The 25982-nt window shown below is 39.3% G+C and overlaps 1 protein-coding gene across 1 annotated transcript in view; it reads right to left on the bottom strand.

Annotated features, from left to right (window-relative positions):
- The window catches only part of COPG2 (COPI coat complex subunit gamma 2), a 103785-nt gene that overhangs the window by 37141 nt on the left and 40662 nt on the right, over window positions 1-25982 (bottom strand). Inside the window, exons 6-9 of the mRNA XM_046669477.1 lie at window positions 19790-19865; window positions 18233-18325; window positions 16909-16995; window positions 15675-15832 (exon numbers count right to left, since the gene is read on the bottom strand). Coding sequence (XP_046525433.1) covers window positions 15675-15832; window positions 16909-16995; window positions 18233-18325; window positions 19790-19865 — 414 coding nt within the window. The remainder of the gene's footprint in view (window positions 1-15674; window positions 15833-16908; window positions 16996-18232; window positions 18326-19789; window positions 19866-25982) is intronic.

The following is a 25982-nucleotide window of genomic DNA, read 5'->3' on the forward strand; positions in this document are numbered from 1 at the left end:
AAGCCAGCAGCCTAGCAGCCATTGGAGGAGCAAGATGGGTTTGGAGCTCCCTCAAAAGCCCTGTCCCCAGACAACTGTCATTATTTGACCTGACTGGTGTTTCCTAGAAAAGCCCCATTCACGGAGCTAACCTTTAGTTCATCTGACCCAGAGCTCACTCAGTGAGGAAAGCCCTATCCTCAGGGAGTTTGTCCCCAAAACAATCAGTGGCAATTGTTTATCATTGCTGTTGCCAGAGGCAGCAATTCCAGTTGGGCCAAACAACAGGCTGGCCAAAAGCTTAAAAGGAAAATCTGAGGAATGAGATGTCCATAGGGAGCTTTGACAATTTCTGACACATTCCTGGGGATCTAGAAGGCTATGTGCACATAGAAAGCTGTGCAAAATGCCCAGGAAAGACCTGACAGAGCCCTAATCTCTCTATGCTTGACTTTCAGGTTCTACTCAAGTGGGAAGTGAAGACAAAGGCAGAGTCGCAAACACCAGAGTATGGAAGGCATACCCAACACTAAAGTGCCCATTGGAAAAAGAGCAGGAGACATGTGTGTTCATTTAAAGCATTTAAGAAAATCTGTCAAATCATTATCTGATGACCCAGCTAACCAAGCAGAGACTTCAGTGCCTGCACGTGAAAAAGAATAAAGACTGTGGAATTAGCCCAAGAAAGTAACTAAACAAACAGCAACAATAACAAACTCTGAGGATGAGGAGGGGGAAATCTGATTACCAGAGGTACCATATATATTATTTAAAATATCCACTTTTTGATAAAAAGTTAATGACACACACAAAGAAACAGTGAAATATGGCCCATATATAGGAGAAAAAAAGCAGTCAATAGGAATTATTCCTGAGGAAGCCCAGATGTTGGATTTACTAGGCAAAGATTTTAAGTCAACTAATAAAAATATGTTCAAAGAGCTAAAGGAAACCATGTCTACTGAATTAAAGGCATGACAATCATGCTTCACCAAAGAGAAAATATCAATAAAGAGAGAGAAATGAGATTTGTTGTTGTTGTTGTTTTTTAAGGAACTAAATAGAAATTGCGGATTTGGAAAGTGTAATAACTGAAATGAAAAATTCAAATCTGCAATTCAGCAGTGGACTTACACTGGCAATAGAAAGAAGCACTAAACTTGAAGTAGGTAAATTGAGCTAACTGAGCTTAGGAAAATAAAGAAAAAAGAATGAGGAAAAAATAACAGAGCCTTGGAGACCTGTGGAATATGACCAAGTGTGCCAGCATTTGCATAATAGGAGCCCCAGAAGGAAAGGAGAGGGGCAAAGGGGCAAAAGGAATATTTAAAGAAATAATGGCCAAAAACCTCCCAAATTTGATGAAAAATAAGCACTTGAGAAGCCCAACAGATGCCAAGTAGGATAAATATAAAAAGACTCACACAGATACACCATAGTCAAACTGCTAAAAGCATAAGACAAAGAGAAAATCCTGACAGCAGCAAGATGGCAACTACTCACCACATTGTTCAGGGGTTCAGGGCACTAACAGGGTTAATGGCTGACTTTTTACCTGAAACAATGGAAGTAAAAGGGCAGTAGAATGCTATATTCAAAGTGTGGAAATAAAGACAAGAATTCTCTAACTGCAAAGCTACCCTCCAAAAATGAAGGCTAAAAAAGGACATTCCCTGGGGGCTGGCCAGGTGGCATAGTGGGTAAGTTTGCACACTCTATTTCGGCAGCCCGGGGTTCACAGGTTCGGATCCTGGGTGTGGACCTACACACTGCTCATCAACCCATGCTGTGGCAGTGTCCCACATACAAAATAGAGGAAGACTGACACAGATGTTAGCTCAGGGCCAGTCTTCCTCAAGCTAAAAAGAGGAAGACTGGCAACAGATGTTAGCTCAGGGCCAATCTTTCTCACCAATATTAAAAAAAAAGGGACATTCCCAGATAAATGATGACTTAGAGAATGTATTGCTAACAGACCTGATTTACAAAGAATACTAAAGGAAGTCCTTTAGACTGAAAGATTGATTCCAATCAGTGATGTGAATAATCAAGGAGAAACAAAGAACACTAGAAATGGTAAATACATGAGATGATATAAAAGATTCTATAGATACGTTCTTTTCACTTCTCTTCTTAACTACTTTAAAGGACGTAAAATTGTATAAAGCAATAATCATAACACTACATTGTTGGATTGATAACACATGTACATGTAATATATGTGACAATAATACCAAAAGGAGCAGGGAGAGAATGAAACTATATTGGAGCAAAGATTCTATATTTTACTAAAATTAAGTTAGTATTAATCTGAAGTAGATTGTGGTAAATTAAAATGAATATTCTAATCTCTAGAGTAACAACTAGGAAAAAACTGAAAAAAAAAGTAAATATATTGACAGAGACATTAAGGTGATACACTAAAAATATGTATTTAACACAAAAGAAGGCAGTCAAAGAGGAATAGAGGAACAAAAAGACAGGAGACTTATAACAAATAGCAAAATGGAAAAGATAAATCTAACTGTATCAATAATTATATTAAATATGAATGGTCTAAACTTCCTAAACAAAAGATAGAGATTGCCAGATAGGATCAAAAAGCAAGACCCCACCATAGACTATCTATAAGAGACACACATTAGATTCAAAGATACAAATAGGATGAAAGTAAAAAGATGGGAAAGATATGCCATGCAAACAGTAACCATAAGAGATCAGGAGTGGCTATATTAATATCAGACAAAATGGAATTTAAGAATATTACAAGAGACAAAAAGAAATTTCATAATGAGAAAGAGGGGAATACGTCAGGATCACTTAACAACAATAAACATATACACACTTAACAACAGAGTCTCAAAATACATGAAGCAAAACTTGACAAAACAAAAGGAGAAATAGATCATTTAACAGTAATAGTTGGAGATGTCTATACTCACCCAATAATTGATAGAAGAACTAGACAGAAGATCATCAAGGATATAGAAGACTTGAACAACATAATCACCCAACTCAACTTAGAAGATTTAACCCAATGACTATGAAATATGCATTATTTCCATGTGTATGTGGACAGTTATCAAGGATGGATTAAATGCCAGTCATGAAACAAGTCGCAACAGATTTAAAAGGATGGAAATCATCAAAGCATGTTTCCCAACCACAATTGAATTAAATTATAAATCAACAATGGAAAATAAATCAGGGAAATCCTCAAATATTTGGAAATTAAACAACATATTTCTAAGTAACCCATGGATCAAGAATAAATCAAATGAAAAATGAGAAAATATTTGAAAGCGAATGAAAATGAAAACACAGCAAATCAAAATTTATGAGATGCAGCTAAAGCAATGCTTGGAGGGAAATTTATAGATTTAAACACCTATACCAGAAAAGAAGAAAGGTCTCAAATCAATAACCTAAGCTTCCACAATTAAGAAATTAGAAAAAGCAGAGTGAACCAAGCCCACAGCAAGCAGAATAAGGAAACAAAGAGATCAGAGCAGCAATCAATGGACTAGAATACAGAAAAATAATAATAATAAATCAAGGAAACCCAAAGTTAGTTTTTGAAAAGATCGATAAAATTGACAAACCTTCAGCTAGACTAAGAAGAAAAGAGAAAAAAACACAAATTAACAAAATCAGGGATGAAGGAGAAGACAACACTGCTGACCCTAAAGAAATTAAAATGATTATAAGAGAACATCACAAACAATTTTTTGTTTGGTGTTAGTACCACTGCGTCAATTCTAACTCCTAGTGACCCTGTGTACAGCACAGCAGAACCCTGCCTGGTCTTTTGCACCAACTTCTCACCTTCCAGCACTGTATCAGACAATTCTCTACTGCTGTTCATAGGATTTTCATGGCCAATTTTTTCAGAAGTGGTTGATCAGGTCCTTCTTCCTAATGTGTCTAGTCTGGAAGCTCCACTGAAACCCGTCCACTATGGGTGACCCTACTAGTTGAAATACCGGTGGCATAGCTTCCAGCATCACAGCAACATGCAGCTGCCACAGTATGACAATCGAATCTTGACCACTAGACCATCAGGGCTGGCTGTGAACAACTATACGCCAACTAATTAGATAACTTGGATTAATTTCTAGAAATACCAGACTACCAAAACTGACTCACAAAGAAATACGCAATCTAAACAGACCTATGAGTTAGTTATTTAAAATCTTCCCTCAAAAAAAAAGCGTAAGTCCTGCTGGCTTCATTGGTTAATGCTATCAAATATTTAAAGAAGTAATACCAATCCTTCATAAATTCTTTCAGAAAATAAATGAGGAGGGCACACTACTTCTCCCCCAATGCCATGATGCCAGTATTACCCAGGTAACAAAGCCTGACAAATTACCACAGAAAAGCTACAGACTAATATCCCTCCTGACATAGACACAAAACTCCCTGACAAAATACCAGCAAACTGAGTCCAGCAATATAAAAAGAATTACACACCATAATCAAGTAGTATTTATCCCAGGAACGCAAAATTGGTTTAACAACAGAAAATCAATTCATGTTATATACCAAATTAATAATAAAAGGACAGAAACCAAATCATCATCTTAATAGATGCAGAAAAAGTAATTAACAAAATCTAATATCCATGCATGATAAATACTCTCAAAAAACTAGAGGTTGAAGGGAATGTCCTCAACCTGATAAAGGACAACTTCATAAAATTCACAGTTAACGTCAGGCTTAATGCTTTCCCCTTAAGATCACGGACAAGGCAAGGATGCCTGCTTTCACCACCTCTACTGTACATTGTACTAAAGGTTCAAGACAGTATAGTTAGGCAACAAAAAGAAATTAAAGACATCCAGTTTGGAAAGGAAGAAGTAAAACTGTCTTTGTTTACAGATGACATGAGCCTGGACAAAGAAAATCCCAAGGAATACACACACATAAATGGAACTAATAAATGACCATAGCAAGGCTACAGGATACAAGATTAACATGCAAAATCAATTGTATCTCTATATATTGGCAATAATTAATCCAAAGCAAAATTAATAAAACAATCCCATTCATAATAGCATCAGAAAGAAAATAGAAATAAATTTAATAAAAGAAATGCAAGACTTTACACTGAAAACAACAAAACCCTGCTGAGAAATCTAAATAAATGGAGAAGTCTCTGTTCATGGACTGAAAGACTCAATACTGTCAAGATGGCAACTCTCCCAAATTGATTTATTCAAAATAGATCTCTTGTTCTATTCAATGCAATCCCTATCAAAACGCGGGCAGAGTTGTTGTAGAAATTCAAAGCTGATCCTAAAATTTATATGAAAATGCAAAGGACCTAGAATAGTCGAAAACAATTCTCAAAAAACTAAATATATAAAGCAAACACTGACAGATCTGAAGAGAAAAATAGATGGCAATACAATAATAGTAGGAGACTTCAACACCCCACTTTGAATAACGGATAGAACATCCAGATAGAAGATCAGTAAGGAAAAAGTGGACTGAAACAACATTATAGACCAAATGGACCTAACAGACGTATACAGAACAGTCCAGCCAACAGCAGCAGAGCACACATTCTTCTCAACTGCACACACAATGTGATCTATTCTCCAGCATAGATCACATATTAGGTCACAAAATATATCTTAACAAATTTAAAAGGATTAAAATCATACCAAGTATCTTTTTTGACCACAATGGAGTGAAACTAGAAATCAACAACAGAAGGAAAACTGGAAAATTCACAAATATGTGGAAATTAACAGACTCTTGAACTACCAATAAGTCAAGGAATAAATCAAAAGGGAAATTAGAAAATATCTTGAGACAAAAACATGACATTGGGATGCAGTAAGTGCAGTATTAAGAGGGAAGTTTACAGTGAGAAACCAACTTTTTGAAACTCCATCTATGATAATGTACATACAAAATCAAAAAGAACTGCCAGAGAAATTCTGAGAATTAACAAGTGAGGGGCGAGCGTCATTTTGTCCAAAACTGATCTGCTGGCCACCCAGGAAAAAAGCTGGATTCCTATGGACCTCCATTACAACTGGACTCAGCCAAATGTGTAAGGCAATCAATTCTGGTCAAGCACAAAGCTTGGACTCAAGCTCCTTCCCATCATGCCAAGGGAGGGGCTGGTACTTCCCCAACCGTGAAGGCGGACATAGGGATTCCCACGACTAGTGTGTCGTATCATACAACTGCAAGCTTTGGATCCCAGGCCCTGATTATGCCAGGGAAAGGCTGCTTCTCCTCAAAATTTATGCTAAGTTGTCAAAATAGGTTCTAGTTTATCCAGTCGGTTGGCATATAATTGTTCGTAGTAGTCTCTTATGATCTTTTTTATTTCTGTGGCATCAGATATAATGCCTGCCACACTACATTACTTCTGCCACCCATCCCTGATCACAACAGTGAGTGGTTGATGCTTCTGTACTTAATGCAGTTTAAAAGCCTCAAAGCCCAAGGGTTATAATTCCTCTCTCATGATGTAAAAACTGCCCTGATAGACCTCTGTACACTGACCTAGAATGAATGGGCAATGGGGGGCCAATAATGGCTAATAAACATAGGAAAAGGTTCTCAAACTTATTAGTAATCAAGGAATTACAAATTAAAACCACAATGATTTGACAAGGATGCCAAGACAATTCAATGAAGAAAGAATAATCTTTCACCAAATGGTGCTGAGACAATAGCAAATTCACATTGCAACTGGATATCCACAGGCAAAAGAATGAAATGGGACCCCTACCTCGCACCATTAAAAAATCTATCTCAAAACGTATCAAGGACCTAAAGGTAAAAGATGAAACTATAAAACTCTTAGAAGAAGAAAGCACAGGTGTAAATCCTTGTGACCCTGGATTAGACGATGGTTTCCTAGGTATAATACCAAAAGCACAAGCAATCAAAGAAAAAAATAGACAAACTGGACTTCATAAAAATTTAAAACTTCAATACTTCAAAGGACACTATAAAGAAAATGAAAAGACAACCCACCTAATAGAAGGAAATATTTGCAAATTATCTATCTAATAAAATCTAGTATCCAAAATATACTTAACTACTACAATTCAACAATAAAAGACAACTCGATTTTTTAAATGAGCAAAGGATTTGAATAGACCTTTCTCCAAAGAAGACATACAAATGCCCAATGAGCACATGAGAAGATGTACGACATCATCAGCCATCAGGGAAATGCAGCCTTTGTTACTGTCAAACCAACAACTAACTTGTACAATTTTTTTTCAATCAGACTTTTCCAATGGGAAAAAACCATCCACAGTGAGATATGTCTTCACACCTCCTATGGTGTGTATAATAAAAAAGTCAGACAGTACTAAGTGTTAGTGAGGATGTGGTGAAACTGGAACCTTCACACACTGCGGGCAAGAATGTAAAATGGGACAGCCACTTTGGAAAACAGTTTAAAGTTAAACATAGAGTTACATAATGACTCAGCAATCTACTCCTAGATAGATGCTTAGGAGACTTGCAAACATGTTCACATAAAAAATTATGCACAGGGGCCTGCCTGGCGGCATAGCGGTTAAGTTCAAGTGCTCTGCTTTGGCGACCCAGGGTTCACCAGTTCGGATCCTGGGCACAGACCTACCACCGCTTATCAAGCCATGCTGTGGCAGGCGTCCGACATATAAAATAAAGGAAGATTGGCACAGATGTTAGCTCAGGGCCGACCTTCCTCAGCAAAAAGAGGAGGATTGGCGGCCGATGTTAGCTCAGGACTAATCTTCCTCAAAAAACAAATTATGCACAACTGATAATAGTGGCATTATTCATAATAGCCAAAAAGCAGAAAGTACCCAAATGTCTATCAACAGACAAATGGATAAATAAAATATGGTATAGCCACCCAGTGGGATACTATTCAGCTATAAAAAGAATAAAGTACTGATATTTCTACAATACATATGAACCTTGAAAACACTGCAAGTGAAAGAAACCAGAAATAAAAGACCACATATTGTATGATTCCATTAATATGAAATGTCCAGAACAGGAAAATCCATAAGAGACAGGAAGCAGATTAATGTTTTCCAGGGGCTGTGGGGAGAGGAGAATAGGGAGTGGGGTTAACGGGTTAGGGGTTTCTTTTTGGGGTGATAAAAATGTTCTGGAATAAATGGTGGTAGTTATACAACTCTGTGAATATACTAAAGACCACTGAATTATATATTTTAAAAAGGTGAATTTTGGGGTCAGCCTGGTGGTGTAGTGGTTAAGTTTGCACACTGTGCTTCGGTGGCCTGGGGTTCACTGGTTTATATCCCAGGCATGGATGGATCTACATACTGCACATCAAGCCATGTTGTGGTGGCATCCTACATACAAAAGAGAGGCACAGATGTTAGCTCAGTGACACTCTTCCTCAAGCAAAAAGAGGAAGATTGGCAATAGATGTTAGCTCAGGGCCAATCTTACTCACCAAAAAAAACAGGTGAATTTTATGGTATGTGAGTTATATCTCAATGAAAAAATATATTATCTCAGATTAGTAAAATTTTTAAAGTCTGACAGCATCAAGTCTTGGCTCAGGTAATCTCACACCACTGGCTGGAATATAAATTGGTACAATCACTGAAAAAAAAGTCTAACATTACCTAGTAAAGAGATGTATACCCAATGATCTAGCAATTCCACTCGTAGATATATACCCTGTAGAAATGCATGCTTACATACAAAGAAAGAAACCTATGGTCATGAGGCAGTGTGGTATAGGCACAGGGATGCTGTTTATAGTGATTTCATTAATAAGTGCTCAAAACAGAAAGCCATTCAAATGCCCATTAACAGAAGAATGAATATAAATGAACTAGGAAGTATTCAATCAAGGAGATATACATATAATTAAAATGAACTAGAACTACAGCAAAAAACAAAGATGAATCTTAAACCAAAATATTGAGTGAAAAAAACAAGCAGCACAATATAGCATGATTCTGTGGATAGAGTGTGCAAAACAAGGCAAAACTAAACCATACTGTTTGGGGATGTTTACACAAGGGGTAAAAATCTAAAGAAAAGCAAAGAAATGACTACCATAAAAGTCAGAATAGTGGTTTCTGCTGGGGGTAGTTATGATCAAGAAAGATACATAAAGCATTTCTGGGATACCAGAAATGTACTACTACCTAATGCATGGTCATTATCTGAGTGTTCCCCAGCAACTAGATACAATGTACATACAACTATAAATTTTATGCATTTTTTCAATATGTACATTATGTTGCTCAAGTAAAAAATTTTAAAGAATTAATATTGTATATTCTCTCTTGGACACAGGGTTCTAAATATGAGGTCAATTTTGTTACCAGTGATACACAGATCAACTACAGTCTTAGGTTTTTATACTTGATTTGTCAGTTTCTGAGACAGGTGTGTTTAAATTTTCCCAAGAATTTCTTATATTTCTTTAAGATTTTGCTTTACATATTTTGAAATAATGCTATTAAGTATATACAAGTTCATTTCTGTTATATCATTTTTTAGATCGTTACTTTTCTCAAAGTACAAAATCCCATTTTGTCTTTTTTTTTTTTTTTTAAGGAAGATTAGCCCTGAGCTAACATCCTCCTCTTTTTGCTGAAGAAGACTGGCCCTGAGCTAACATCAGTGCCCATCTTCCTCTACTTAATATGTGGGATGGCTGCCACCATGGCTTGCCAAGTTGATGCCATGTCCACACCTGGGATCCAAACCTGCAAACCCCGGGCCGCCAAAGCAGAGCATGTGAACTTTACCACTATGCCACCAGGCCAGCCCGTTCCATTTTTATTTCAACATAAAGCTTTACATTCCATTTATAGTCTTAGTTACTAACCCAATTCTTTACCTAACAAAGTTTAATATTAACCATTAACGAGATCTTCCTCCCAAACAAGCCCCCCCCCCCCAAAAAAAAGCTTAGCATGCTTTTACTTCCATCTAATACCACCTTCTACACCATAATTTATCATGACACTGTCCTCTGGAATGTTTGAGCTTGCTATTAAATTTTAAAAAGTTACAATGTCATCTATTTAGAATGATCAATTGTTATACTATTACTTCTTAAATCCACGACTGCCTTCTGAGCCTCTATTTGTTCCTGGGGGAGTAAATCGATGGACGATTCTCACAAAGTGACTGGTAAACTATTTGCAGTAAACCCTTATGTCTGAGAGCACCTTTCTTCCGCCCCCAGTGTGACGGTCTGGCTGGGTACGGAATTCCAGCTGACAGTTATCTTCCCACAACCCTGGGCACACACGCCCCACTGCTGCCTTGGCTGCAATGCAGCTGAGAGAAATCTGAAGTAAAACTATGGGTCAAATATCTTCACTTTCATAGAACTTTTAGAATTTTCTCTTTATCCTTGATGTTAAAAAAAGTTCAGTTAGAATGTGCTTGCTTGTTTATCTTTGTCCTTCATTCTACTCAGCATTTGGTGCTTTTTTGTTTTTCTTCACTCTGCAGATGGTATCTTTCTTTCTACAGGTCTGAGAAATTATCAGCCAATTTTGGAAATTAATTTTGTATTAAATTATAAGAAAAATATAGAAAAGTACGTGATGTAACTTTTATGGATGGCATGTTTGTGTGCCCCACCCCCCACCACCTAAATTCGTATATTGAAGCCCTAACCCACAGTGTGACTCTATTTGGAGCCTATTTGGAGCCGGGGCCTGTAAGGAAGGAAGTAAGGTTAAAGGGGGTCATGTGGGTGGGGTCCTGATCTGCCAGGATTAATGTCCTTATAGAGGAGACGACAGAGAGATCCTCCTCCTCTCCGTACACAGGCGCTGAGGGAAGATCACGGGAGCTCACGGTGAGAGGGCGGCCATCTGCAGCCTGAGAGAAAGCTCTCACTGAATGAACAACAACCCTGCTGGCAGCCTGATCTCGGGCTTCTGGCCTCCCCAACTGTGGGAAAATGTCTCTCTGTTGTTTAAGCCACCCAGTCTGTGGCATTTTGTTATGACAGCGCTAGCAGACCAGTACAGTAGCCAACCTTGAAAACACCCCCAAGAATTCTTGTTTCCCTTTATTTACTCCCTTGTGTAATCCCCATCCACACTGAACCTTTTATCCAACAGAACTCTGCAGAGATGGAATGTGTTTTCAAACACTAGATCATAAAAATGATTGTGACTCCCACTTTGCACTCTCTGGTATCACTCGCTCTGGGGTAAGTCAGCCAAAATGGTATGAGGTCATTCAAGCAGCCCTGTGGAGAGATCCACACGGCAAGGAACTGAGGTGTCCTACCAACAGCCTGCATCGAGGCACGAGTGACATGCGTGAGCTACCGTGGAACCAGATTCTCCAGCCTCCATCAAACCTTCAGGTGATGCAACCCTGGCCGACATCTTGGTTGCAACCTCATGAAAGACCTCAAGCAGGAACCATCCAGCTAAGATACTCCCAAATCCCTGACCCACAGAAACTGTGTGGGAAAATAAATATTTATTGTCCTTTTAATCTGGTTAAGTTTTGCAGTAATTTGATATGCAACAATAGACAACTAAATCATAACTGAATTATTACAAACCTACCATGATTAAGAAAATAAGTATTTCAAACACTCCAGAAGCCCCCTACATGCCACCTTCCAAGCACTACTGTGCTGCTGCCCTAAAGATAAATACTTTCCCAACTTTTAATACTATACATTAGTTGTGCCTAAGTCTGAAATTAACTTACATGGAACTATACAGAATGTATGTGTGTGACTTCTTAGTGAGATTTATCCATGTGGCTGCATTTAACAGTAATTTGTTCATTTCCATTGTTGTATACTACTGACTGCATACACCACAATTCATTTTTTGATTCTAGCATTGATGGACATTTGGACTATTTCCATTTCAGAGCTATTATGAATAATAGCACTAAAGGTATCTTTAGTATGTCTTTTGACACACAAATGTATGCATTTCTGGTTGGTATTTAAAGGAACCCAAATGAGATTCTGATTGGGGGTTCACTGAATCCATAGATCAAAAGAAGATGATGTAATTATCTTTCCAGTATTAAATATTCCACTCTAAGAACATGACATATCCCTCCAATTATTCAAGTCATACTTTAAATGACACTTCATAATTTTCTGTGTAGAGATTTATACAATTTTTGGTAGATTTATTCCTAAGCATTTGATTTTAGTACAAACGGTACCATCTTTTCAAAATTGTATCTTATCTGTTGGTTGCTTATATATAGAAATAAAATTGATTTTGGATATTGACCTATCCAGTACCCTTGGTGAATTCATGTATCAATTCTAATAGATAATGTGTAGATTATTTTGCATTTTCTATATACACAATCATGTTGTCTGCAAAGACAGTTTTATGTCCTCTTTCAAATCTTTAGATATTTTATTTTCTTGACTTACTGCACCAAGTAGGACCTCCAGTAAAATGCTATTCCAAAAATTAGCAGGCATCCTTGTCTCACTCACAATCTCAAGGGGAGAGCCTTTAATAATTTGGCAACAAGCATAAAGTTTACTGGAGATTTTTTGGTACTCTTATCAGAATAATGATGTTCCCTTCTATTCTTTGCCTTGAAAAGAGATTTTTAATCACAAATTGCCAGTGAATTGCCTTCTTTGCATCCATTAAGATTTTTCTCCTTTATTCTTTAAATGAGAAATATTATGTTGATTTTTGACTGTTAGATCATCCTTGCCCTGCTAGAATAAATGCTTATTGGGAAGTCTTTATTTATTATTTCTTCATTTCTCTTTTTTGCTCCATTCTCTCACATCTCCCTCTGGAATTTCAATTACATATCAAGTGGTAGGCCACTTGATATTACCCCACAGTTTTCTGAAGCTCTGTTTATTTTTCTTTAATCTGTTTGCTCTCTGTTCTTCAGATTAGTTACTTTCTATTGCTCTATCTGCAAATTCACTAACTCTAACCCTTTCACTCTTTCATCAGCCATCTCTAATCTGGTGTTAGGCCCATCCAGCAAATTATCCATTTCAGTTATTGTACCTGTAGCAGGCAGAATGGCCCCCAAAGATGTCCATGCCTTCCTCCATGGAACCTGTGAATATACGACCTTACACGGCACAGACCAACCCCTGGCTGACAGCTAGAAAGGAAACAGGGACCTACAATCTATGACTGCAAAGAAATAAGATTGGAAGCAGATTTTCCCCCAAAGCCTCCAGAAGCAACAGCACCGTGCCAACATCTTGACCTTAGCCCGTGAGACCTACGTCTAACTTACAGAACTGTGAGGTGATAAATGGATGTGGTGACAGGCTGTTACATTTGTGGTAATTTGTTATGGCAGCAATAAAAAACTAATACCAATTCTGGTACCTGGAAGTGAGGTACTGCTATAACAAATACCTAAAATTGTGGAAACATCTTTGGAATCAGGAAGTGGGTGGAGCCTGGAAAAACGTTGAGTAGCATGATGAAGAAAGCCTAAACTGCCTTGAAAAGATTTATCAGACATCTGGTCTTTAATGTCACTGCCAGTGAGGGCTCACAGACTGCTTAGAGAAAGCTGGTCTAGGAGGAGCAGCAGGAAGTGAGGAAGTTACTATAAACTGGAAGTAGGTAAATCCTTGTAAGACATCGGCAGGGAGCTTGGTGTAACTGTGTCCTGCAGTCGTGTGGAAAGCAGAACTTGTATGTGATGAACTTGCATATTTACTTGAGGGACTTTCCAAGGAAAGTGTTGAAGGTGTGACCTGGTTTCTTGCTGTTTATAGTAAAATGTGCAATGGCAAAGAGTACCAGTGGACAGCAGCTTTGGCCCATGCCCATGAGTTCCAGCCTGCCTGTGATCTTGCCTTTCTGACAGCCTGCCCTATGGATTTTGGACTTGCTTAGCAAGCCCCAAAACTGCATATGCCAATTCCTTGTAATAAATCTCTTTATACATTTATCTCCTATGGATTCTGCTTCTCTGGTCGAATTCTGACTGATACAGTATTTTAAGCTCTAGATTTCATTTTAGCTCCTTTTTATAGTTTCCATTTCCCCTTTTCATTCATTATAACTATTTCCCATTAAAGTCTTTAACAAATTTACAATAGATGCTTTAAAGTTTTTATCTGCTAATTCTAATATCTGAGTCATATCAGGGTCAGTTTCTATTGATTGCTTTTCCTCTTAATTACTGGTCACATTTTCCAAATTCTTTGCACTTCTCGCTATTTTTTACTGTATATAGACATTGTGATTAATATGATGCAAAGACAGAATTTATAATGTTTCTCTAGCAGGCAGTGAACTAGGCTGGAATCAAACTCCAAACTTGATGTCTTCCACAGTAAGTTGCAGCTGAATTCTCCATTCTGTTCTTTCAGCTTCAGCTTCAGCTGACAGCTTCTGCTTTTTGCCAGGTTTCCTAGAGTCTTTCCCTGTATATGCATAATTCAGTGGTCAACAATTTTTACAGTTTAAAATTGATTTTGAGTTTCACCCCATTTGTGGCTCCCTCCTTTCCAGGATTTACACTCTAAGTTTTCATTACTCTTCCGATTTCACACTGTGTTCTGACACCCCCCCCCCCCCCCCCTCCCCTAAATACGGTGTTTTTCTCTTATCCCACACCCAGGAACTGTGGAGTGCCCTCAGGAGACCAGCCAGAGATACACAAATCTTCACCCAGGATAGCTTCTGTCTTTCAGGCGTCAGCTTCCCTGCAGTTTTTGCCTGCTTTTCACCACTCACCAGTTCTTTCAGACAGTTGTGGGTTTTCTTGTTCTGGGGAGACAGAGTTTTGTACTAATAATAAAATCATTATTTGCAGGAGGGCTAACATCAAGCTACTCCACCATTACTGGAAGCAGGAAGTTCAACCGAAGATTTTTTAATATTCCATTTTACCTTCTCTGTTGACATTTACGTTATATCTCCTAGTCTTTTTTAGTGATTACACAGGAGATTATAATATTCATCCTTATGTTATCACAGTCTACCATCAAATAAAATAACACTACTACATGAATAATACAAACCTTACAAACGTGTAGTTCTGTTTGTCTCCCTCATGCCCTTTAAATAAATTGATCATTTAAACAAATAAATCATTAAACGCAGTATTTCAACACTCTTTTTTAGAAAAATAAAAGGAATAAACAAGATGATTCGTTTTTTGTGTTTTTTTTTAAGACTGGCCCTGAATTAACATCTTTTGCCAATCTCTTTTTTTTCCTTCTTCTCCCCAAGTCCCCTCGAGTACACAGTTGTATTTTCTAGTTGTGGGTCCTTCTAGTTGTGCTATGTGGGATGCTGCCTCAGTATGCTTTGATGACAGGTGCTAGGTCCATGCCCAGGATCTGAACTGGAGAAACCCTGGGCCGCCAAAGCAGAGCGCGAGAACTTAACCACTGGGCCACAGGGCCGGCCCCACAAGATGATTCTTAACATCACTTCCAGTTTTCACATTTAATTATTGTATACTCCATGATCTATAAGTATTTTTTGTTTAATATCAGTTTGTCATTGTATTATCAGCAATCATAATCTATTAAGTACATACACCAAAAAACACATTAAGAAAAAAAGAAGGTGTGTTACTTGGAATTCTATGATTTTTTTTTCAATTTGGAAAACATCAAATCCCTCTGTAAAGTTGGCACTGCCTAAAAAACATTCATAAAGGAGGTAAACTCTTTGGCATATTAACCAGCAAATGGTTTAAGTGAAGACACTTACCCTTCCTCATTTTCTTTTAGTAAGCGACTGGCAATTCGGATCAGCATGCAGTAAGCAAACTGTGATTTGAGACCGCATTTAGTGAATTTATTCAACATCTTAGAAACAGCAAGGCGATCGTTCTTCTTAAGGTGATACAGGACTCCCAATGCATGGTACTAAAGAACAAGAAAAAGAATGTAATATACAGGAAGCTGAGTGGGAAGAGGATAAAACTTACATGAAAATAGAATCATATGGAACTAGATTTTTAATAAAAAGACACCCAAGTATAATGCATACAACTAGAATATCTTTTTTATACTGAATCAAACAGGCAAGACTGAGGGATGAGTTTCTAATTCTCCCCCAGAAGGAGTGAACTCAGACCGGGCCGTATTGAAGAGGTGACGCAATCTGAAGAGGCTCCAGCAGGCTCAGCACTACCCATATGTCCCTAGTACAAAGGCTCTCAGGTCCAAAGCCTCAGCAGTCTTACAGGTCTCTTTTAGTGGCTTTAAATCATCTGTGGCCATGTTAGTAGTTAAAGGATCAATCTCCTAAAGTAGGCATAAGAAGTGTAATTATCGTGGCACTTTGTGTGAAAACATAACGATCACAGTTAGGAGAGTGAGAATGTTTCCCAAGGGAAAAATTACTGTTCTATTTCCTTGTAACTGAATATGCTAACATGAGAAGTTGTAAACATTGAAAGGGGATAAATAAGTACCCTCTCAAATACAAATGGGGTACTTTACATAAAATTGCCAGTTAAGAATTTACTCTTGTTCCTTTTAATTAGGAATAGCCTATGAATATGAAAGGGAGATCTTTCCAACAAAACGGTTTTAAAGCTTTACAAACTAAAAATTACCCTTTAATGTTTTTATAATGTCTACTAAAATCAAGGCCTAAAATGCTTGGAAGTGAACATCCTCTTCACAAATTATTTTTCAAATAAAGGGCTGAAATGCATTGTGACCTTTGGAATGAACATTTCCAACTACTACTGAATATAAGAACCTTTCTCGAACGTCCTTACAGTTTCTCCTAAACACTAGCAGGGCCCATGGCAGTAGTCATAATTAGTAGGATACCTACTTGAGAATATGCACTAATAGGCTAGTTAACAGTAAGCTGCTTAGTATTAGACTTTAGCTAATACTCATCTGCGGAATCAATAAATTACCCCTACAATATGTGGTTAAAGAAGGTTGATCTTAAGACATAAGCTAAGGTGATTTAATGACAGTACCTGAACCATAATATTATCACTTGAAGCAGCTTCTTGGGCTTCATTGACCCAGCGCTTAACAACATCATAGCTGATCTTCATCATGTGCTAAATATGGAAAAAATTAAGAACAGACAATGCATGGTCACCAGAAGTTTAGAAACATGAGTTCATTTTCTTGGAAAATCACTAAGAGAAATTTCTAACAGAAAGAAACAACTTTGTAACTTTGTAAGTATTTCAAGTTTCTATTCCTGAGGCAACTGATAAACCAGAAACACTTTCTCCAAGACCTCTTTGCAAAGGTGACTATGTTTGTGGGTTGGGCGAAGTGTGAATAAGGAAGCAATTAGAGGGGAAGGACAGGAAGGGAATGGACAGTCAATAGAATAGTACTTAAATAATGTTCACATTATAGGTTTCACTTCCAGGAAACTCACCTAGAAGAAAGAACCAGAGTCCTGATATATCACCTGCTGTGAAACTTGACCAATTATATTCCAGAATCAGGAACTTCTCTGATTCAGATGATCTAATCCATTCAGACATCAGTTACCAATTTTAATCAAATGCAATGTGATAGGTTGTAAGGAATAAATTTTGTTTTGATAAAAGAAAGAAAGAAAAGCTGTGACTAAAACAAAGATCACTTCCTGGGAGGAAATTTAGAAGTGGGCTAGGAGACTTGGAGCAAAGGACACTGCAGACACAGGGCCCCAAGGAAAGCAGAGGACAAAGAAGCAAAAGGTAAGAGTACAGGTCACTTCCAAAGGAAGATTTAAAGAGAGAGATGGACCCTCAGTTTCCTTCCTGTCCCTCACCTCACCCTCACCTACCATCTTTATTATGTGTACAACATAACTTTCTGATTACCAAAACCTTTCAAATATATGAAAATTTCATGTTTTTAACTGCCCTTTTTTTTTTTTTTTTTGAGGAAGATTAGCCCTGAGCTAACTGCTGCCAATCCTCCTCTTTTTGCTGAGCAAGACTGGCCCTGAGCTCACATCCGTGCCCATCTTCCTCTACTTTATATGTGAGACGCCAACCACAGCATGGCTTGCCAAGCGGTGCCATGTCTGCACCCGGGATCCGAACCAGCAAACCCCGGGCCACCAAAGTGGAACGTGCACACTTACGGGCTAAGCCACCAGGCCGGCCCCCTTAACTGCCCATTTTAATTGCTAAATGCTCCCCTGGCAGAGAAAACATTCTTGGATAAAGTAATAGAGATGTATGCACATTTTTTAAACGTTTCATTTGTGAGAGAATCTTAGTGCTACTTTGTTTTAGCAACTAGAAACTGTACCTTGCATAAGAAGCAGGGGGCTACTTGTTTACTTACTAAGGAAGATACCAACGCTGAACTGGATACGCTGGAGACTTTATCCACAATGGCCTGCTTCATGTATCTTTCAATGGCTTGCAACATTGTTCCCTATTAACATTCAGTAAAGAAAAAGCTGTTAAAGCAGACATTTTCACGCAAAATTACCACTTCAAAATAATTTACAAACACCAGTCATATATTTGTTTCTGTGCAAATATTTAGAATGCATTCAAAGGAACACATAATAATCATATCTCAGAGGGTGGAATCCAGACAACGGAGTGGAAGCTTCAAGGAGGAACACTTAAGAGTATATGTAAGGAAGAAGGACTGTTCAACAATGAAGTAAACTGTCTCAAAGTGGAGCATCCCAATTTGAGGAATTAGAGGCTCAACTTATCAGGGCTGATATAAAACTAACTCCCAGATGGGGATGGAAGCTGCTTTAGAAGTCCTGAAGATACCTCTATGTGAAGGGGATATAGAGTCCTATAAATCAAATGTGATCCCTGATTATTTTAGATACGTAAGAAATTAAGTGTTTAATATACTACCATAGTGAGCCCTCAAGATGAGATCCTCTGAAAACAAAGTTCTTTTTCAATTTCACTGGAAGAAAGCTTAGCACCAGGAAGGCGCTGACATATGAAGATGCGTAAACAGACTGAGATCAATATTCAGATAACAAGTCTGATTGCTAGCACTGGCGTCAGCAAGTCTTATGCTACCAATTTAATGCTAAAAACAAAAACAACCACAACAAAACAGCTGAGCAGAAAAAAATACTAAACTGTTTCTATTACTCCTTCTAGGATCCAGATTTACCATTTGATCCTGCTCAACCTTTAAAACTCGAGAAGATACATATAAAATATACCCAAGCAGGAATAAAGCTGAAATAGTATTCAATCTGCGTGGCAATGCCCAGCCCGCCCTTCATTTTAACCTTTCCTACTCAGAGGTCCTAGGAAGGGACAGCCTAACATAACTATATAATCTCATCCCTCCAGAGACAACAGACAGAGTCAAGGTTACACCTGACTCAGACCCAAGTAGATACAAGCAACTGGCTGGCTGATGGCTAACCAGGCCTCTAATCAGATCTCTTAAATAGCTGATGAGGAGGCTTGAGCCTGGTAAATGATGGATCATACTAGTAAATATCTGAGAAATCTTGCTGCTGAGTTCCTTAGAGCTGCCCTATTTCTTGCTCTGGCATCTGGCTGTAAGCTTTACCTCAAATTCTAAGAGATACATATCCTGTAATAAAGCTTAAAGAAAAAAAAAAAAACTAAATTTGAATGGTTTTTGTTTCCTGCAAGAATGTGCCCTGACAATAACAAAAGTCGATGAAGGCAAATAGAGAGAGAAATAGACTATCTAAATAAACAAAAGGAAAAAACAATCTAAAAGACAAAAAGCCTGGAGCCACGAAAGCCTTTTTGGTGGTCATGTTTCTCTTACACTGAAGATTCACAAAGTCAGAGTAGAGAATCCCACTAAATTTACATAGCCACCTGCAGACAAACACGGTGTACCCTTCGATGACTGAGTAAAACAAAGAGAACTTACATCAGTGATTCTGCAGAGAGCCCTGATGGCCGGGCCTCGGTACACATCTTCCTTTCCGGTCATGTCCTTAGTCAGACTGAGAAAAATCAAATAAGTTATCACGAGATCAACTGGAGTAGAGTCTTCTCTCCTGTGGAGTCCACCCCTAGCTAATTCCAGCTGTCCCCAAAGTTATCTTAATGCAGCTACTGATTCAACAAATACTTATTGAGTGTCTTCTTTGGATAAATATTGAAACTACTGTGTAAGAAGACTGTTCTAAATCTTAACAGAGCAGTGAGCAAAACAGTCTTTGCTTTCATGGAGCTTACATTCTAGTGGGAAGAGAGAGACAATAGTCACATAAATACGCTAAATGCATTATTTTAGATACTGATAGTTGGCATAAAAAATAAGACAACGGGGTAGAGATACCCAGGCTGAAATCCTCAAAAATCCTAAAAATCCCTCAGACTAGACATTAATTCTTTAAAAGAAAATGACTAAAATGATTAACTCCTGAGGTCTCTCTCAGACATGGCGTTCTAAAATGACAACTGTCAATGGCTTCAAGCCTTTCTGCTGAGCTTTAAAAACATGCAGAGAAGTGTGGACTGATGTACAAAATTCCGTGTCCAACTTTGAAGAGGTTCTTCGCCTTTATATTATATTATTCACTCTTTTGTCCTCCCTTCCCCTGTCCTCCGCGCATTTATACTACCCCAGACGGACTATTCACATCTCCTCCCTCGCTCAGCTTCGTTCACATAATCCACAATGGCCTACAGCTCCAACTCACGCCATTACGACACCAAGACGAGAAAGTTGTGAATAACTGATAGTCCTTCCACGTCTTTTTTCAATTATAAAAGTATTTCATTCATATAACAATACATTTTCAAAATATTCAGAAAGGCATAAAATATAAAGTCTGAGTCTCCCCTCACTCACCCTAGCTTGTAGTGCCACTCAACTAGAGACAACCACTGTGAACGGCTGCCTACGTTTTCTCAAGGAAGTTTATAAAAATACATACAACCACAGAGACTTAGAAAAATGCATGCCAATGGATCTCCACTCTTCTGGCACCTTCCTTTTTTACTTAATAATATAACTTGAGAATATTCCCATATTGGCAGATTTTTTTGAATATCTCAACATATCTAAAATATGTTTTTAATGCTAGCACAGATTTCATTGTTTGGATATAAATAATTTATTAACCAGTGTTTTTCACAAATATTTGCATTTTTCCAATTAGATTAAAAACCTCACGGTTGGCAAGTTTGGTTTCTTCTCCTTGGCTTGTAGATGGCATGAAAGTTGCCATACACAATATGTAAACAAATAGGCATGCACGGCTGTGTTTCAATAAAACTATGTTTACAAAATGAGGGCGCAGTTTTGGCCATGAGCCACAGTTTGCCAACCCCTGTTCCATATGTCTCTCTTAGCTTGGGCTGCCCTGACAGATAAGCTTACATACAGGTAGTTTATTTGGGAATGTGTTCTGAGGGAGGAGAAGCAAAGGACAGGGAATTAAACAGAGAAGGAGGGAAACTCATTCTCAAGAAGTTCTCTCCACTATGTCACTGCGACAGGCAACTTGTTATCCACTGAGCAATCTTCTGAGAAGCCTTGTGAAATACATCTCAGAACCACATATCCAAGTGATGAAAAGGAAAGAATCTATCCACTAGTTCTTAGCCCCTGGCTGACACTTAACCCCAGAGTGTTAACTCACACATGTGAGTTCCAAGTGAGTGCCCAAACTGGAGTGCCAGAGAAACTACAGGGCAGGAAGCGAAACACACAGCGCATGCTTGAAGTAAGGCACTATCGATGCAAGTGAACACAGAACTGTTGATGACAGCCACAGCTGGAATCAAGATAAAGCCTGAGAAAATGTGAAGTGGCTCAAAAGTGGCACCCAATACCGTCCAGCCTTTGCACCCCTCAAATCTGAACATGTCTTCCATTAAATCTAATCTGTCATGAGTCTTCAAGATGGTAACTATCCACTATTTCTACAAGAGACAGGAAGGTGAGTGTAACATGGTACAATCGTTGCTGCTACACCTCATTCCAAAGCAATAACTGATACTCACCACCTCTTTCCTCTAACGACTCATCCTACATTTCCCCCACTCTTAGCCCTCGCTTCATCGTATCTTGGTTATGTGTCTGGTAGGTGTCTCAAACCCTTATCCCAAAGGATCTGAGCCTTTTGTTGGATTTACCCTGGGTAGACCATTGGTTGTTCCCTATTCACCACAGTCTCAAGCATGAATGCACCAAAATATACTCAAGTGAATTCTAGATAACAGTGCTCTTTGCCACCTTTATATAGAAACAACTCTAGCTCCTGATAGGGATCAAAGTCAATTATCTCTATGAGTACAGCAGCTCCTTTCTTTACCCGCTGGTCCACTAGCACGAAGAATCCAAAGTGGTCATCATTTTAAATATGCAAACTGGCTCAACTCCTGCCCCAGGATTTCTCTGACACTGGAATGTGAGATGTCTGTGGTTGCCAACTTGTCACTCAGACATGTGTGATCCAACAGTGTGGGATATTTCTGTGCTGGAGACAATACTCAGCCAGTAAGAACTAGGAATCAATGGGTTAAATGCTTCCCCTTCTTGTCCCTTGAAAACATTGTCCCCTGGGAACCAGGGCCTCAAATTCACATTCAGGGTGGGGATGGGAAGCATAAATTCTACAAGTGGGTCACAGGGAATCAGGGTGAGAGGGGCCAGTCCTACCTACTTCTTGATTCCTGGACCCACATATTCTATTTATTGGTGACAGTGCCATACACTAACCATTAATTCAATGCATATACTGTATCTTGGAGGAGAATTCCCCAACCTCACTGGGTCCTAGCTCCAACCAAGTACCTCAGCTGAGCATTCAACAGGCCATCCCATCAGTGCATTGGGCCATCTGCTCTTAGGTGAAGCAGAATATGATAAAACTCTTGGATCTCCTTGTCATGAGCCCACTGTCACACCACTTCTGCCATAAAATGAGTGGCAATGTCATGCAGGATACCATGAAAATAAATTAAGAATAACTGCTTGTACCACAACTCGGACCTACTGCAAACCCCTGGTTCACCTTATATTTCATGGTGGTTTTGCCATGTAATTTAAAAAAAAATACGTATATAAACTCATCAATCTTTTCTTTTATTGCCTCAGAATTTTAGTCATAATCAACTAAGCTTTTCCCTGCATCAAGGTTAAAGAGAAATACACTCACGTTTTCTTCTAGTACTTGTATGGTTTCGTATTTTAAATTTATATTCCTTATCCATTTAGAGTTCATCCATGTGTATGATATGAAACAGGGATCTAATTTTATTTTTTTCCAAGTGGCTATTCAGTTGTCCTAGCACCAAGTATTAAAAAGTACATGTTCGGACGTCACCAAGATGGCAGAGTGAGTAGTTTTCTTTGTCTCTCCCCCTTCGAATCTACAACTAATTGAACATTCATCAGTTAACAAAGGACACCCATACAGCATCTCAGGACACCTGAGAGACCCGTGCTGCTATACATCAGAAGGCGGATGGACTTCCCCCCGGGAGGAGGTGGAGATAGATGAAAACTCTCCGACCCCTGACCCCCGGACAGCCTAGTACCTGCAAGCGGCTTTCTTCCAGCAGATTCCCCCATAGCATCTCCATGCACCAAGGGCAGGAGTGTGCACACACCGGCGGAGCGATGGTGGAAACAGGTGACTACAGCCCTTCCTAAGCCCCCCGCAATTACACGTAAGCCCAGAGGGAAACTCCAGGGTCCCACACCGGCAGCAGGGAAAGCCTCTACTCACCATTAGCAGAGAGGCCCCACCCAGCATTCAGAATGCTGAGAGGCACCAGAAGAGGAGGATCCCGGGAAGGGTAGTGGCCTGCCAGCCACCGCCAGACTCACAGACTCCGGAAGTGCTCCAGATGGGGAAAGGGGCTCCCAGAGATCCCATAGGAGTGGACTGGGGCTGGGTGGAGTTCCAGCGGCCCGGCTCCACAGCCCAGGGGGAAACTCCAGGGTCCCACACCAGCGGCAGGGAAAGCCTCTACTTGCCATTAGTGGAGAGGCCCCGCCCAGTATTCAGAACTCCGGGAGGCTCCCGAAGAGGAGGATCCTGGGCAGGGCAGCAACCCACCAACCACCACCAGACACACGGACTCTGGCTGTGTTGAAGAGGGGAGAAGGGGCTCCCAGAGTTCCTGAGGGGGTGGTCGGAGGCTGGGTGGAGTTCCAGCAGCCTGGCTCTGTGGCCCAAGGGGAAAACTCTACAGTCCCACAGAAGCCTCAGCGAAAGCCTCTGCACAGCACTAGTGGAGAGGCACCGTCCAGCAATCACAAGGCTGGAAGGCCCTGGGGCAAAAGCAGCATAGCTAGGTGAGCTAACCACAGACTGCAGAAGATACCCATAGCTCTGCTGTGACCTATAGAGGACAAGTGAGATTTTGTGGGCTCTGACAGTGACAGAGCTGCAAATATAGGTGTCCCTGCTCCCAGCCGCTGGGAAAGCCCATGACACCGTTGCAGAACCCAAGGAGGGAGCACGTCTAGGTGGTCTGCAACAGTAGGCACCAGCAGCCTGAAGCCCCCTTGCGATTGCCCCCACAGCTGATGATGGACCCCACAAGACCACTGTGACTACGAGGAGGGGCCCAGGTCCAGTTAGCAACAGCTGACAGGGTTCCTGGTCAGTGCAGTCTAAACAGCTGCTCCCCCTACACACACACCAGTAGAAACAAGTGGTAGCAGTAACTAAACTATCTCTATGCAGAGGCACAAATCCACGCCATCAAGCAGTATGAAAAAATATATTAAATCTCCAGAACAGAAGGAAAATGACAAGTACCCAGAAAACAATCCCAAAGACAATGAAGCCTATAACCTAAATGATGATGACTTCAAAACAGCCATTATTAAAAAACTCAACGAGTTAAAAGAGAATACAGATAGACAACTCAACGAGTTCAAGAGCTATGTCACAAAAGAGCTTGATACTATAAAGAAGAACCAATCAGAAATACTGGAGATGAAGAACACAATGGAGGAAATTAAGAAAAACCTGGACTCTCTGAACAGTAGGGTCGATCATATGGAGGACAGAATTAGCAATTTTGAGGACAGGAATATAGAAATGCTGCAGATGGAGGAGGCGAGAGAACTAAGACTAAAAAGAAAAGAAGAAACTCTCTGAGAATTATCTGACTCAATTAGGAGATGCAACATAAGGATTATAGGTATACCATAGGGAGAAGAGAAGCAGAAGTGGGCAGAAAGCCTGTTCAAAGAAGTAATGGCTGAGAACTTTCAAAACCAGGGGAGAGAGATGGAACTTCATGTGACAGAAGCCAATAGATCTCCAAACTTTATCAATGTAAGAAGACCAACCCCAAGGCATATTGTAGTGAAGCTGGCAAAAATCAACGACAAAGAGAAAATACTAAGGGCAGCAAGGCAGAAGAAAATAACCTACAAAGGAACCCCCATAAGGCTATCAGCAGATTTCTCAGCAGATACCTTACAGGCTAGAAGAGAGTGGAATGATATATTCAAAACTCTGAAGGACAAAAACCTGCAGCCAAGAATACTCTACCCAGTGAAAATACCCTTCAAATATGATGGAGAAATAAAAACTTTCCCAGATAAACAAAAGTTAAGGCAGTTCATTGCCACAAGACCTCCTCTGAAAGAAATGCTCAGGAAGACCCTCATACCTGAAAAATCAAAAAAAGGAAAGGGGTTACAAAACCCAGAGCAAAGGAGATAAGTAGAAGGACAATAACAGAAAGTAGCAGCTCTCCATCAGAAGAGGTTAGCAAAAGTGAAATAAAACATAAAAGATAGAAGGAAGAGAAACACCAAGAATAAATATATTCCTGTCATTTTAACCACAAACTCACAACACAAGAAGGAAGAAGGAAAAAAAAAATCTGATAATAACAACCTAGAAGGGGAAGAGAAAACAATGGGACGTTTTAATTCAAGGAAATAAGAGGCTATCAGAAAATGAACTATCTCATTTATGAGATGTTTTATACAAACCACCTGGTAACCACTAAACAAATAACAAGAATAAAGACACAAATTACAAATAAGAAGAAAGCCAATACAGAAATTTACCTACCTGAATTAGTAATCCAAAAATCATGGGACGAGAAACAAAGGAAATGCAAGAGAACTGGAA

Source organism: Equus quagga, chromosome 8, assembly GCF_021613505.1.
Source record: "Equus quagga isolate Etosha38 chromosome 8, UCLA_HA_Equagga_1.0, whole genome shotgun sequence".
Lineage (NCBI taxonomy): Eukaryota > Metazoa > Chordata > Mammalia > Perissodactyla > Equidae > Equus > Equus quagga.